The sequence below is a fragment of the Xiphophorus hellerii genome, chromosome 17 (assembly GCF_003331165.1).
Source record: "Xiphophorus hellerii strain 12219 chromosome 17, Xiphophorus_hellerii-4.1, whole genome shotgun sequence".
NCBI classification, from domain to species: Eukaryota; Metazoa; Chordata; class Actinopteri; order Cyprinodontiformes; family Poeciliidae; genus Xiphophorus; species Xiphophorus hellerii.
Window position 1 is genome coordinate 13,136,047 of NC_045688.1, and position 16,315 is coordinate 13,152,361.

Genomic DNA, 16,315 nt, shown 5'->3' on the forward strand with positions numbered 1-16,315 from the left:
ATCTTCTGTCTTTTATTTTTTGATTGTGCCTTCCTTCTTCTGTTGTGACCTACTTCCTTTTTTCCCATCCAGCCACTCATGTAAAACCTCTATTTCTTTTCCCAATTCCTTCCATTCTTTCTTCTTTGTTTCCTTTTCTTCTTTGTGCTCTATACGCTCTACATTGTTTCCTTTATTTATGTCTAACCTCCCTTCCATCCATGTTCACCTTTCAGCCTCCATTTCCATGTTTAAAAAATAAGTATGAAAAAGATGTAATATCTGTTTTGTCATTTTTTCTCACATTTTTCTTAACAGGAAAGCATCTTGTGTTTCTTCTGGAAGCCTCTTTCTGTCATGTAGGGATATCTTCTTTTAAGCAAATTTTAAGGCACCATTTTATCATTTTCACAAAGTCATCCCAAAATTACCACAGAACAGTCAATATTTAAGTGTCATCATCTAATGTCTCAATATCCATGATAAAATATGGTTAAAATATTGGATAAAAAATGATTACCAAGTTCTAAATATGACGACGCTTATTATAATTTGAAAAGTAATTTTGAACTATACAATTTGAACAAATTTTGAAATGTTGTTTGATGTGCATTATGGAATCATTTTATTGACCAAAATTATATTCTAGCCATTGAAGCTACTTAGCTTGCTTTATAGTTAGCTAGCTAGTTAGCTGGCTTACTCACTAGCTAGCTAACTTACTCATCATAGATAAAGATACATTTATTATTTTATTTATTCCCTGATTGCATCATGAACTTCATTTTACACTATTAAAACAAGATTAATGTAAGTGGAATTTTTATTTGTCGTATTCTGCTAGCTTGGTGGTGTTGAAAACTGAAGTCCTTTGCTAGCTAGCCTAGATTTTTCGTGTTTTCACATGGTGTCAGAATGTTTGTCATTTATTGTTTGAAAAAAAATGCGAGATTTTTTTTTTTTTTTACTTTTTAGTTAAATATATTAAATTCTATAATTGTATAGCACACAATCACAAGAAAAGTCGGATTCCAAAGATCCAATCTATCTATATTATCTCTTCTGTCTTATTTTGCTACAATTCTCCACCCTCCCTTCCTCCTCCTTTTGCCCCCCGGTGCAATTCATGACCAGCATGTGAAGGCTGTATTTAGGTCCAGGTACGTCTCATCTGACTTTGTGTCTCCAACAATAGAAGGGACCGTCCCAACCAGTCATAGCAAAGACATGCGGTCACAAGACCCCCTGGGCTGTTTTAAGTTGTGCCGTTTGGCTGGAAGAGAGGATGACCGAGTTTGTATTTGGTTGGATGTAGAAGAGGAAGAACAACACTTGCCCTAAATCCCATCGCTTCTTCAGGGGACGCGTAGCGTAAGAGGTAAGAGTGGCCTTGACCTCAGGGACAACTAAATGAACATGACTGTAAAAGAGAACTTAAAAGACAGCTTTCGGCGTGGTTTTAAACATGAAAGACATTGGTGTAATATCTGATACTGGCATGATGTACCAAGTGATTTTACATGCAGTATTAAAAAGCCAGAAATGGAGATATAACTAGATCCTACGTGGCCTAAGTTGGCTTTAGGGGGACTTTCTTCCTGCTTTTTGTTCAGAGTTCTGCATATGAGGATGAAGAAGGTGCTAAGCTCGCCCCTGAGACCGCTGTGTTGGTGGCATGCTTTGCAGGCTTTGACTTAATGCTCCTTAACGCTGAAAGCAGCACCAGCAACATTCCCGCCACCGTCAGTCGGTGTGCCGTTCCACAGTTCCACGCTTTCGTGTGTCCCACTCTGATGCATTTAAAGCATCTTCTGTTTTTCCGTATCCCACTGCTTTTTTCCCTCACTTCCTCGACCTTTGACTTCCCCCACACTAATCTCTACCGGCCCCTATCAAATACCACAGTGTTTGACTTTGAGAAACTAAATGGTGAGAAACACCAAGTCTCGAGAAGAAATACCCAATTAGATTCAAATGTGCATTTAGACCTTCAACGTTCAAACTTTCACAGTATTAGAAGAAATCTGGCTCGTTTCAAAGTCGAGATCCGCTTCTCCTCAGCTCTATTGTTGTAAAAATGTCCTCTCTCCCCATTACTGGCAGCTGGCTGTCGAACCTGCAGCAACATAAATAGCCCTCTGAATGTTTGGACTCGGCCCACTGATTTACTGGAGTACAGACGAGGTGAGCCAGAGCCATTGTCTGGAGGTGCTGCTCCGCACCTGTTCAAGAGCTCGTCCTATTATTCTTAAAAATAGACCCTCGCTCTCCCCTTCGCTCTTCAGCCATTCTGACATTGGATTTTATGATCGTGTGATTTATAAGCCTGTAGGGAAAAAAAATAGGAAAAAAAAAACTCTGAAGGAAGTGTGTGCAATCAAATCTTGACATCTAATCCAATGACATGGCACTCTGATGCAGTCTGCTCCTGTTCACCTTGATCTCCAGCAGTCAGAGGTCACTGCTGTGCTTGGATCAATGTTTGAAGCACCTCTGCTAAAAAGTAACATAGAGGCTGTATATAAAACAGAGCGGTTAGAGGTAGGACAAGGTGGAAGTCGTGAAAAGCACATTGATTTATAAAGTTCATTTTCTTTTACCTTTCAGGACTTCGCGACCTCTGGTCATTGTTAAATCTTGGTCCGTATTCACAATTGGACCCAAATTGTGACTGACTTGATTTGTTTATACAGTCACTTTACCGTAGCCATAGAGGAGCAGCAAATAGCCCGACTATTTAACCAGCTAATGTTAGCGTACTTTAGTTATGATATAAAGAGAAGAATGAGGAAAAAAGTGTACAATATTATGCATGCTAGGCAAAAAAAAATAAATGCAAATGTTTTGTGAAAAAATAGTTTATTCAATAGCAGGGAACTGTTAATCTTTTCCTGTATAATCAACATTATATAGAGTGAACTTTAACTCATTTTGTCACTTTTAAAGTCTCAAACTTCATTGTTTTGCTAAATTGTGAATTGGGGGGGGGTTCATCCATGTTTTCCAAATCTATGGAAGCTCACTCCATTGGGGAAAAACATGTATCTCATTTTTAAGGCTTTCTCATAATTATAAGATACAAATTGTGTTTTTTATTGGGGTGGCGGAAATCGGTTTCATTTAGAATGTAGTCCTTGTTAAGGTGATGCATCCAAATGAAAGACCAGCATGACCAATTCATTTTTTTAAATTACCTTATTAGTAAATTTATAAGTTGAAACGTCTTCACCTACATACAAATCTAGCATAGCTGGTTGGAGTTGATGGAAGGAGGTAAATACAAGACAATCCTGTAAGGTGCTGCAAAAAAACATTAAGCCGGTTTGAGGTTCACCTACAGAACATGTAGGCAACAAAATAAAATTACTATTGTCAACTTTTATTGTTCTTTAGCTGTTTTGTAAAGAAGAGAAAAAGTTTAGCCTCTACTTTTCATTCATTCCTTAAATCGTGATTTAAACCCCTAGTCTAATAATCATTGTGCACTTCCTGTTCGATTTGATGACGGGAAATCTGAAAATTAGGTGCATCCCTTGCAACAAACTGCTTCAAAGCAGTCTCTGCTACCTGATCAACCAGTGTGAGGATTTTAAAAAACACACACACACACACACACATCTCGTCTTCAGATGCGTCAGTGGGTCATTAAAAAATTCATGGGTTCACTGCAGTTTGAGCGCAACTCAGGCCTCCGTCGGCTGCCTGCAGCCTTGATCAGCGCCAAGAGGAAATGACTGCGGATTAGGCCTGGAGCTGTTTAACACCCTGGGCCTCAGCCTGCAGAATCATTTCTCCCTCTACTACTGTTCCAACTTCACAGCCCTACCGCCAAGATATTTTCTCTTTCTCTCTCGCTCTCTCTCTCTCTCTTTTTTTTCCCGTTGTTTTTATTGTTTGCACAAATGATAAAAGGCTCCGAACGCTGGGGAAGAAATGAGCCATCTGTCGAGGGCTTGTTGTAACATTAGAGTGATTAAAAACAGGGAACCAGGTAAATAATCACAGAAGGGAAACATCTGAGAAATGAGCTTATTGTGACTAATCAGATTCGTGGAAAACTTAAGCCGTCTAAAAAACAAAAACAAAATGTGATAAATGTGAGCAGTTTCTATGAACACAGGGCGTTCGCACATCCTTAAAAAGTCTTGAATCAATGTCTCTAAAATGATGGCCTTGAAATGTCTTAAAATCATTCCAAAACATGTAAGTTGGCCTTAATTAATCACTGATTAAATTTTGTTGTGACAGGGCTAATTTCATCTTGTATATTCTACTTTTCTTTTCTAAAGGGACTTTTTCTGTCAGGCAAACATTTGAGTCATACTCGGACATCATCTGTGACTCGAGGTGGTCGACGCTACTGCTAACTAGCTGCTAACATACCCTTGCTAGCTGGCTAGCTAGCTACATACCTTTTTGCGTTTTTATCATGGGTAAATGTAAATTTATCGTCAGTTTGCTGGACGGACGTTCATCTTTGCCACTATCTCCACCTCTCTTGCTAACCCGTACGATGCTGCGTTTAATCTGCGCAATAAAACCTTGGTTCTACTACTATATGAGATATGCAAATTCTTTGGTACGTTTTTGCCGTCTTTAAAAATAAAAAGTTTTAAATCTGAGTTAGTGAAACCTGAAGAAACCCTGTAATATAATTGCTTGTTTTTCTTCTGTTTGATTAAAGAAACTATAAGCTAAAATGTCTGAGGAAGCAGCGGAGGACGTCGTCGAGGAAGAAGTTGTGGAGGAAGAAGTAATTGAAGAAGTTCTAGTGGAGGAGGCGGGGTAAGTAAAATCCACTTCTAAAGCTTTTTATCACAATAAAAAAACAACAACAATCAGATGCTCTCTGATCATTTCAAATCTTTGCCTAATTTCTTTTCAGGGAGGAAGGTAAGTGACGACTTCTGAAGTGGTTTGATGCTTCTTTTTTGTTAAAAAAAAAAAGAAAAAAAAAAGAACTCGTCACTTCTAGCCTCCATTCTTAGACGCGGCTGACCTGATTATGTCAGCTCAGGTGGAAGACGAAGCAACGGGAAGGCGAAGGCTTCACGTGTGCAGCCTCTTTGTTGGAGTTACATGCCTGCTGTCAGCGAGGAAAAGCACAGACAGCAGGATTCGGAATGCTAACACCTCGCCTGTCAAGCGCAGTGATGGGTGCATGCTTTTAAAGTGTGGAAAATTAACAACTAATTTATTTTAGGCGAGTTTTTTTTTTTTTTTTTTTTTTGCACATCTTTCCAAACAAATGTGCGTGCACTTTTTCCAAGTCTATCCTACACGACAGCACAGAGCTGCTTTACCATCTGAGGCTACAAGTATCTATTGGGGCGCATTACAGACGGCTCAGTCGGTGATCTAAGCTCATCGCTCCGTGTTTGTACCTTTGCTCATGATAAATGTTTTTTTATGCATCCCAAGAGACGGTGATATGACAGTGTGCAGAGTGACCAGATTCCTGCTGGGAGCTGTTTGCCGAGTCCCATTGATCCACTAATCCATATTTGGTTCATTCAGTCATAAAGGCTCAAAGAAAAGAGGAAAAAAAAGGGCTTTTTTTTTTCTTTTTGTCTGTGAACACAGCCTTTTCATTCTGCTCTGTGCTTGCCTCCTCGGGGTCGTATAATCTCAGCAAAGTGTGTTTGTGTGTGTGTTGCTGCAAGTCTTTTGTCATGTCTGCAATGACAGAGCTTTGACTGTTTTTTTCTTTCTTTCTGTTTTTATTCTTGTTTTTAGAAGAAGCTCCACCTGGAGTAGAAGGTAATTCTCATCTTTTAAATACTTTGTGGTTTCGTCTCTCGTTTTTACAAACTGCAATAACATTTATGGCGACGACGGCTTCATTTGATATTATAACGGCCTAATTTATGGCCTTTACTTGAAATCTGTGAGAAGCAGCCTCCACCTGCAGATTACTGTAAACGATGTTGTCTTTTCATAGCTGCTCATTCGTTTTAGTCCCATTAGCCGTTTTGAGTCCAGTCATCAGTAATCACTGCTTTGTTTGGCTGCTCAGCCGCTGCCTGCAGTTAGGATCAGATGAATTTACTCTAAATGAGATATCCATTTGTTTGTGTCGCTGAATCCACTTAAGAGACATTTGCTGTCTATGTGCAGGAATAACTTTAAGACCAGGTTCATTTATTTCCACTTTTCACATCCTTTACTCTGATTGGAGTCAGAGTAGTTATTATATAAAATGTCAACTTTTTTTTTATCTAATGTTTGTGTTACGTCTTTTTCCCTCAGAGCCCCCTGTCTCCACTACTGAAGGTAAAACAAGAACCCTCTTTTTACTTTTCTTTTTGTTTTTCTTGAACTGCACAGAGAGCCAGCCAAAACTATAAGCAGTTACTTGAAGACCTCCACACCACAGGGGGCCCCCAAGAGCACTTGAATTTCTACACAAATAATCTCAAAACGTTTGATTTGTAATCTATTATAAGAAGAATGAGCTGATTTCTAAAATCGCTTTGAGATTTTCTGGGATACAAATTTTAAAAAAAATAAATCATGTATCAGATTTGATGGATGTGCCGGTTTTAATCTTCTTGTTCTTTAAAACAACAGGCTTATATCTGAGCTGTTTACAAACAAACCTAGATAAATCCTTCCATGCATTTATGTCCACTTAGCCAAGCAAACAATACACAAACTGTGGATGGTCAAGCAAAATAAGATTAACTGTAAATGGGCCCCCCAAAACTGAAATATCCTCTGGGCCCCATAAAACCTTTGGCCGGCCCTGTCTACAGATTAGAAGTTTTCTTGCCGGGATACTGGGAGCTCAATCAGTCTAAAAACCTCAAATATTGGTAAAAAGTTTCAACCAACATGTCCTGAAATGTATAATAAGGCATGAAAGAGAAATCAATAAACCAAATTACATCAAATTAATGTGCTGAGAGTGCCAGAGATTTGTATAGGCACTACAAATACATAAACATTTTTATTTGGATGTTCTGTAGTTATTTTAGTCTGACCTCCCCAGACATAAAAATCAAAGACCTGAATGGAGATTTGTTTTCTGCCTTTCACCTTAATTTTTGTGCGTTTGTAAGAAACTTCAGAGAATCTGTGCAGATTATGACCGTTTTTTTCCCCCAACTAATAACATTTATTACTGCAGTATATTTGTGTGCTCCTGCAAAAACAAAGATACATTTCTCTGTTATTAAAACCATTTCTCAAGAAAATTGTCCCATTCCATGTTTAATCTTTAAAGGACCAAAATCCACTCTGCTTCCATAATTCCAAAATTATTCTTATTACACCGACTCAATATTGTGATGTTTACCCCAATATAACTAAACAATCAAAGTCATGAAAAAGGAACTGAAACCTTTAAAGTGAGAAAACCATTTATTTATTAACTTTTGTGTTTATTTATTCCGCGCCGGTCGAGGCTACAGTCTTTAATCAGCAGCACCATCTGGACTGAGCGGATGGGGAACAATTCATCAATGCTGGTAAAGGTCAGGAAGATAAACAAGGCAACTTTTAAACACCTGAGAGGACAAAACCCCTTATAAAGGGGTGGCAGTGTCATGATCTGGGGCTGTTTTACTGCATCTAGCTTCATTTATCCTTATGTGAAACTTGAATTTAATATCTTGTTATACACGCCCTTGTTTTCTTGAATCCCAACGTAGTAGAAATCATTTTCTAAGCTATCTGACTTGAGCTGAGCCACTTTTATTGATGATGTGTTTTCCATTTCATGCTGTCTCCTCCGATTACGTTACAAAGAGCCTGCAGAAGAAGGTACTTTGAAATTGTGTTGTGCAGACCTGCAATGTTGTTGTTTTTTTCTTCTTTCTGTTATGCAGTTTGGACAAAAATACATTAAGAGCTGAGCTGCTTGTTGATATCTCAAATACTAATTTTCCAATCTTCTCTATGTTGTGATATGGAAGGATTTACTCCTAATGCAAATAGCTTGTTATTTTCCACTCTTGGCTTCAGATTCATTCTGATAACACACTTTAATAGAAGAGCTGCCTTCCTTTATCCGAAAAAAATAAATAAATAAACGATTTTTGTGCCTTGAAACCCTGGTGTGACATGGCATGCAGAATGAGTTCAGGCTTTCTATTTCACCCTCTGACATGCAAGAAAGGTTTTCACATCAGAATATATAAAGTAAATATCAGACCTCGGTAATGCAGGGTTTGGAAGTAATAAAAGGAAATCCATTTATATTCTGCCTGTCGATGCTATAACATTTCCCTCTGTCCTTTCTTGTTAGAGGCTCCAGCTGCGGATGAAGGTACGTTTACAATATTATAAACTCTCAAAAACACGCTGTCAAATGAACCGGTTTTAACAATCTACTCTTAATGGTGGCTGTTCTGGGACTTGCTGTTTAACTTTATGGGTGGAAAATATATTTGCTATTAAGGATCACTGATGGCGTTTTATGTATGAGATTTTACAATTGAGTAGATTAATAAGAACTTATAATAATGTCACATCATTTTACATTTTTTCCAAGTGTATGTGATTTTATCTAAACAAAAAAAAAAATCTGGCTTTAAATTTAAACTCCTCAGATGTGGGAGGACATTTTAAAAATAATGTTATGTACTTTGTATTTTCTAGTAAAGAGTGCAAAAGTATTTCTACCAATTTTTACTTAAATAACTCTTGGAGACCAGTTATGTTTATAGTCACATAATTATGTTAAAAAAATAAGCATAATTTTTGGTTCATATTGGTTAACTTAGCAAATTATTTTACTCTCCCACATTGGAGTATAAAAACCTGCTACCTACTTGTTTGCATAGTGGCGGTAGTGTCATGATTGGGGTCCAGGATGGCCTACATGTTGCACTTATTATAATTAGGACTGTAATTTTAAAAAATCACGCGGAAACTTTGAAGAAAATGTCAGAAATGTTTCTAGTCGTTGATGGATGCAGACACCAAAAATCCCTCTGTGTTTTGCTTTTTGACACACTTACTTTTCCTCTGTTCTTTCCTTTAGAGCATCCAGCTGCAGATGAAGGTATGAAGTATGACAACGAATTCCCCATTACATAACTGCAAATTCACACTGTTAAAAAAAACCCCACAAATTATTAAAAAGATTAACGCTGCTGCGCTTTATTAAATTAATTGAACGTCATAAATTAAGGGCTAGATTGAGTTTTGGTAGCAAAACTCACGTCATGACAGCTGAGCAGTGTTTTTACATGTGAGTGTATGAAGCAAGAGATTAGAAAGGAAAGGAAAAATGATGCATAAATTAACCATTTTTACCCATTTATATCATTTATAAACCAATTTATTTTGCATGGTATATGGGCCTTTTATTATTGACTCTAAATAATGAGTACTATCAAAGAATAATGTATTAGCATGTTATGCTAATGTATAAACAGCAATTAATTCACAGTAAATCTGTTAAAAAAGTAACAAAACAGATACTTTTTTCTTTTTCTGCTATAACAGACGAGTCCAGGCCCAAACCAAAGTAAGTTTTTACCACCTTCCGAAATCTAATTAATCAGTGCACAAATTATTATTATTATTATTATTATTATTATTCTAACAGATGTGTTCCTTTGCAGGGCGTTCGCTCCGACGATCGCCGTTCCTAAGATACCGGAGGGGGAAAAAGTTGACTTTGATGTGAGTCAAACTGTCTAAGGTTGGAAAAAATATAAGCATCTGGTGAATGCTGCTGATGTTTAAAGCCAAAGTTTTAGGGCGTAAGCTACCCAAGTGTCAATGAAGTTGTATCAGGAGTGGACGTTTTGAGTGGAGGCCCATTTGAGTGTGTGTGTGTGTGACCTCCTTGTAGGACATCCACAGGAAGCGTCAGGAGAAAGATCTGTCTGAGCTGCAGTCTCTGATCGAGGCCCACTTTATCCAGAGAAAGAAGGACGAGGAGGAGCTCATCGCTCTTGTTAACAGGATTGTAAGTCTTCCATGAAAGCACGCACCACTGCCAAAGTGATGTACCACCCAGCAAACAATTACGTTTTGTTTGTGCGCGCGTGTGTGTGTGTGTGTGTGGACGCGGATGATTAGGAGAAGCGTCGTACTGAGAGGGCTGAACAGCAGAGGATCCGCACCGAGCAGGAGAAAGAGAGGCAGAATCGTTTGGTTGTGAGTACCTTTTGAAGCTGCGGTTAAAGGGATTTTTGTAGACAGGAGAGGAATCTCAAATAGGTCCAAAGTTACTCATAGAAAGTTCTGGATGGAACCAAAGAAAACCTAGCGTTTTATACCACCTTTAATCGGCAGGAGGAAATCGATTGTTGTTAGAGACGAGTCTGAATAATCAGGTGACTTTTAGACTGGTAAAACAAAATTCCCCTTTCACTTGTACTACAAAATAAATAAATAAACAAAAGCTATGTATTTTTCCTTGCATTGGTCTGTATCGTAAATTGTCAATGAAATACCTTGAAGTTTGTGGTTGCAACACAAAAAGGGTGGAAAAGTTCAACCTCAAAAGGCATGAGCATGTTTGTTAGGAAAAGTATTAGCATGGTATTTCAATGCGTCGTGCTCGTTGACACGCTTTTAATTTAAATTCCTTCATGTTTTTTCAAATTGAACAATGTTTCTGCCTGTTGGTATTTTATGTGTGAAATGCTCAATTTTTGGCTACTGTCTCTTTAAGACTAGCTTGCCTTTGTCAAATGTGGCACAGTGCAGGTGATTCTTGTTATGTGGTCAAGGATTTGTTTAACACTTTGAGAGGAGAAGGAAAACTGAATTTTTTTTTAAATATATAGTCAGATTTCTTACAAAAAAACAAAAACGTCTTTGTCATTGTAGCTTAGTTTTTTCTGTTTGTTTTTCTTTTACTTAGTCCTGGGCTTTTTTAGATGAAAAAAAGCAGGTTTGTAGTACAGTACAGTCAACAGGTGTATAGATGGCGGATTTTTGCACTATTTGCTTCACAGGAAGAAAAAGAGAGGAAGGAACAAGAGGAGGCTCGTAAGAAGCAAGATGAGGACGCCAAGAAGAAAAAGGCCCTGACTAACATGACTCAACAATATGGTGGCCAGCAAAGGGTCGGTCACCGTTCAGGATTTTTGTTTGATTTTAATCTAATAATTTTTTTAAAATCAAAATCAACGTCCTGCGCCTTTTTTGATTTTGCAGCAAGATGGAAGGAAGGGAGCAAAGAAGCAAACGGAGAGGGAAAAGAAGAGAAAGATCCTGGCAGAGCGGAGGAAACCGCTCAGCGTTGACCATCTGAACGAGGACAAGCTGAAGTGAGTCTGAGGCAGGACATCGGTTCATTAATCAAAAGCCATCTGTCGTGTGAGTTTGTAGCAGGTTTTGGTTTTCAGCCGCTGATTTTTCTGCCTTATGCTTAAAAGGGAGAAGGCCGGTGAGCTGTGGCAGTGGCTGATGATGCTGGAAGCGGAGAAATTCGACTACACCGAGAAGCTCAAGAGACAGAAATATGACGTGAGTGCTGACCTGAAAACCTAAAGTAAATAACACATTATGTTTAAGTTTAAGTATAAATACTCAGTGCCTAATTAGCTAGCATCAGAGAAGTAGATGTGTTGCTTAAACCATGTTATTATTGGTTAATACAGCAAAGATTATTTGCTAAATAATTAATTACATACAGAAGAACATAATATATTTTCCATCTGCGGGGCTTTTATTGTCCCACAGATGGAAATACTATTAATAATATTAGTAATATTTCATATAATATTTTTATATAATCAACTTTTGGTTTTGACATTATCTGGAAATGCAGTTGTGACAAAATCAACATATACCACAAATTTTTCCAGTAATTTACATTGTACCTCTTTGCAAACGCTTTTCGTTTACGTTACCATTTTTCCAACAAATTTACTTGACTCTAGTTTAAATGCCTACACTGGACTTTCTGAGCCAAAGTAAATAGTCTTTCTCATGATTAATAAATTTGTCTGTGTTCCAACCATGACATTAGCATTAGTGCTAATTATGCTAACGGTATTAAAGCCAATGGGCGCATTTTTGAGACAGCTGCTCGAAAATCACCAAAATGAACTGAATACATCACTGGAACTGCAAGGTTCCTGTGTGACTGGTTCTGGTTATAATTAAGGTAACACTTCTGAGAATCCAGCAGAGGTCTAAAACGCAATATTTAAGTTGCAGAGTAAAGAATAAAATAATTTCAAAAAATAATTTTTGTTATTTAGCTACTTAGTGTTGGAATTGGGTCTTGAGACGGTTGTTAAAAGGTTGTCATTTAGATAAGTGGAGTGGATATGCATATGATGGTTAATGTTAGCATGAGCATAATTAGCTAAATATTGACATTGGTGAGGAGCACATAAGTATAATTTCTTTTTTTTGGCCAAGCAGGGTATTTAAATCACTCTTAATGGAAATTCCTATTTTCCGAATACATATGCTAACAATATCAGCATTGCTGACTAATATCATAGATCTTTAAAGATATCCTTTATGCAAATATCATAGTTGCCATTTAACAAGTCACTTGCTTTTAATGTGTTTTTTGTTCACCTTTTTATATCTTGAAGGCATGCTGTCTCTCTCGTTCACTTTGAGCTGAAATCATTTTGTCAGATGGCTCTTCATTCCTCAGCTGTAGCGGCATTTTGACAGCCAGTGATGATAAGCATTTCATTTCTGAGATCATGTTGCCTTTTCCTCTCTGATCTTTCTTGATGATCGAGCTCAGTCAGGAATTAGTTAGACGTCCATCAGTGAAACAAACAACGTCTCAGTTCTTCTTCAGCACCACCAGATTCCGTCTGGCATTCGGTGTGACTTTAACTAGTCCGTTTGTCCTCCACAACAGATCAACTTGCTCCTGAATCGGGTTCAGGCCACCCAGAGGTAAGCAGTAGCCGTCTGTAAACTCACACACTCGTCTCTTGAAAAAACGAATTCTACGGGAGCATTTTTTTTAATAGACTTAAAGCTTTAAAAAATAAAAACAAAGTTTGGGTTCTCTATTTAGAACAGTCATGGTCTGCCAGTGGCATCCTTTACTAATAGTCTGGTGTTTGCCCTTTCTTTTGACCTGGTCCAGCTCTCCCCTCCCATGATTCTCATGTAGCATGTAATACAGAGCTCCTAAATGCAAGATTAACATCAGTAAAATAGAGCCAGTCTGCATGGAATAGGCCGCATTATATAATGAAGAAATATTGCCCTCTTAAGAATTTCCTGGTTTGGTTTTTTCATGCTGGAATGAATGAAGGTTTAAATGCTAAATTTGAGTCATTTATTAGGGGTGAAAGCTGTTCCAAACTAACCTGCCCCTAGAATCTGTAAATAAGATTATTGGTAAGAATCTGCAAGGTTTGCCTTCATTCATTTTTATCCACGTTTGACTACTAAATTAATATATCAACTAACGTTTTGTTTTTCTTTCATGTAATCCCTGAGTGTCAATGCTAACTGTGATGCTAATTTGTGCTAACATTTCTGTCTAATTTGCAGCGCCAAAGGAAGAGGCAAGGCCAAAGGCAGGGTGAGATAGACGGCCCCAACCAGACAAGACGCCTGAGCAGAAGTCTGCGTCGCCGCAAAAAACAAGTTGACAGAAATAAAGCACCATTTCTGGGTTTTAGAGGGTAGTGTGTTTTGTTGTATTTATTAAAAATCCTGAAAAAAACCTAGTTTAATTTCACCAACTGAATATATGTCAAAATAAATGGTTGGGTTTTTTTTCATTGTGAGATTGTTGCTGCAATAAAATATACATTTCAGGATTTGTACCAACAATTACCCAAGGATGCTAGTAAAGGTCTGATGAAACAGGTGAGATTTTAGCAAGATTTACTCAAAATAAAGCAAGTGTACTTGGGAACACTTTCAGCTACGTTCACACAGCAAATCTTGATGACAAATATGTGGGGGTTTTTGGAGGCTGGGGGGTTAAAATGAAATTGGGCCGCATATATTATTTTTGCATACATACATACACACATGTATGTATTATGTCACTTCAACTCAGGTGGTAATACAAAGAACTCGAGCACAAACTGACCTAACGAACATGACGAGGTACATTTCAATAGTGGCTGATCAGGCCACTGCTGACACACAAAGGACAAATAACTAAAATACAAACAAATACTGGTCAAAATAATTTCTAAGTAATTTTTAGTTAAAAGAAATACTATTAGAACAGAACTAGCTGCACAAAATAGAAGGAAAACTAAAACAAATTTCCCCTCCCCTTGCAAAAATGGTATAACCTGCTGAGGCTGTTCCAGCAGGTCAAATGACGTCATTTTTACACTGAATTTTCAATGTTCTACTCAACGTCACACTACATTGTCATTTTACCTCCTTCTCGAGATAAGATTATTGCATCGTTTTTGACATACTATATATGATGTCATGTTGCATCGATTTGAGGTAAGACTATATAGTATGTGATTTTACCTAATTTTTGACATTACTCTATGCTATGTGTCAGTTTACCTCGTTTTTGAGGTAAGACTATACCATGTCTTTTTCCCTAGTTTTCGACATCATACTATACTATGTGTTATTTTACCTAATTTTTGAGGTTAGAATATAGTATGTGGGCTGCACAGTGGTGCCGTTGGTAGCACTGTTGCCTTGCAGCAAAAAGGTCCTGGGTTCGATTCCCGGCCCAGGGTCTTTCTGCACGGAGTTTGCAGGTTCTCCCTGTGCATGCATGGGTTCTCTCCGGGTACTCCAGCTTCCTCCCACAGTCCAAAAACACGAAAAACATGACTGTCAGGTTAATTGGTCTCTAAATTCTCCCTAGGTGTGAGTGTGTGTGTGTGTGTGTTTGTCCTGTCTGTTTCTGTGTTGCCCTGTGACAGACTGGCGACCTGTTCAGGGTGAACCCCGCCTCTCTCCTGGAACGTTAGCTGGAGATAGGCGCCAGCCCCCCCTCTTAACCCCACTAGGGACAAGGGTGTTAGAAAATGGATGGAATGTATTGTGTCTTTTTATCTCGTTTTTGACATTGTACTATACTATGTCATTTGACCTCCTTTTGATATCGTCATTTTACCTCATGTATGACATCATACTATGTGTCATTTTGCATCTATTTTGACATCATCCTATATGATGTAATTTTGCTTCAATTTGAGGTAAAACAATACTGTCATTCGACCTCGTTTTTAACATCATACTTTTTACCTTGTTTTTGACATCATACTATACTATGTGTCATTTTAACTTGTTTATGAGGTAAGACTATAATATGTCTTTTACCTAATTTTTGACATCATACATGTCATTTCACCTCGTTTTTGAGGTAAGACTTTAGTATGTGTCTTTTTACCTCGATTCTGATGTCATACTATACTATGTGTCATTTAACCTCATTGTCAAGGTAAGACATCTTTCTTTGTACCTCATTTTCGAGGTTTCGTGTATGTATATTTTTACATCATTTTGACATCATACTATACTGTCATTTTACTTCATTTTTTAAATGAAATTACACTATGTGTAATTTTACCTCATTTTTGACATTGTACTATACTGTTATTTCACATCGTTTTCAAGGTAAGACACTATGTGCCTTTTTACATAATTTTCAAGGTAAGAGTATATAATATGTGCATTTTTATGTCATTTTTGACATCATACTATACAGTGTCATTTTACCTCGTTTGTCATTTTTCAGACATTTTCGACATCATAGCATGCTATGTCACTTTTTGGATATTTTCTACGTCATAGTATATAGTATGTCATATTTTGGACCTTTTCTACGTCATAATATTCTATGTCATTTTTTTGACATGTTCGACATCGTAGTATACTATGTCATTTTTTTGACATTTTCGACGTCATAGTATACTATGTTATTTTTTTGACATTTTCGACATTTTTTGGACATCAAAATATAGTATGTCATTTTTTGGACATTTTCGACGTCATAGTACTATGTCATTTTTCGGACATTTTCGACGTCATAGTATAGTATGTCATTTTTTGGACATTTTCGACATCAAAATACAGTATGTCATTTTTTGGACATTTTCGACGTCATAGTACTATGTCATTTTTTGGACATTTTTGACGTCATAGTATAGTATGTCATTTTTTGGACATTTTCGACATCAAAATATAGTATGTCATTTTTCGGACATTTTCGAAGTCATAGTATACTATGTAATTTTTCGGACATTTTCGAAGTCATAGTATAGTATGTCCATTTTTACATTTTCGACGTCATAGTACTATGTCATTTTTTGGACATTTTCGACGTCATAGTACTATGTCATTTTTCGGACATTTTCGACGTCATAGTATAGTATGTCATTTATTGGACATTTTCGACGTCATAGTACTATGTCATTTTTCGGACATTTTCGACGTCATAGTATAGTAT

General features: G+C 37.3%; 1 protein-coding gene across 2 annotated transcripts; it reads left to right on the top strand.

Moving 5' to 3' along the window:
- The first annotated feature begins 1,224 nt into the window (after window positions 1-1,224).
- Window positions 1,225-13,557, top strand: tnnt2e (troponin T2e, cardiac). 2 transcript variants are annotated; one of them, XM_032590114.1, is made up of 17 exons: window positions 1,225-1,357; window positions 4,664-4,764; window positions 4,865-4,872; window positions 5,716-5,739; window positions 6,229-6,252; window positions 7,729-7,743; window positions 8,228-8,248; window positions 8,966-8,986; window positions 9,433-9,454; window positions 9,552-9,612; window positions 9,785-9,901; window positions 10,015-10,092; window positions 10,899-11,009; window positions 11,101-11,213; window positions 11,322-11,412; window positions 12,779-12,816; window positions 13,426-13,557. In XM_032590114.1, exons 2-17 carry the CDS (start codon window positions 4,679-4,681, stop codon window positions 13,463-13,465), a joined length of 870 nt encoding a protein of 289 aa, XP_032446005.1. In that variant the 5' UTR covers window positions 1,225-1,357; window positions 4,664-4,678; the 3' UTR covers window positions 13,466-13,557. The 2 variants fall into 2 exon arrangements, with proteins under 2 accessions (XP_032446005.1, XP_032446006.1); XM_032590115.1 differs by lacking the exon at window positions 7,729-7,743 and having other exon boundaries at window positions 13,426-13,555.
- Window positions 13,558-16,315: the final 2,758 nt, after the last annotated feature.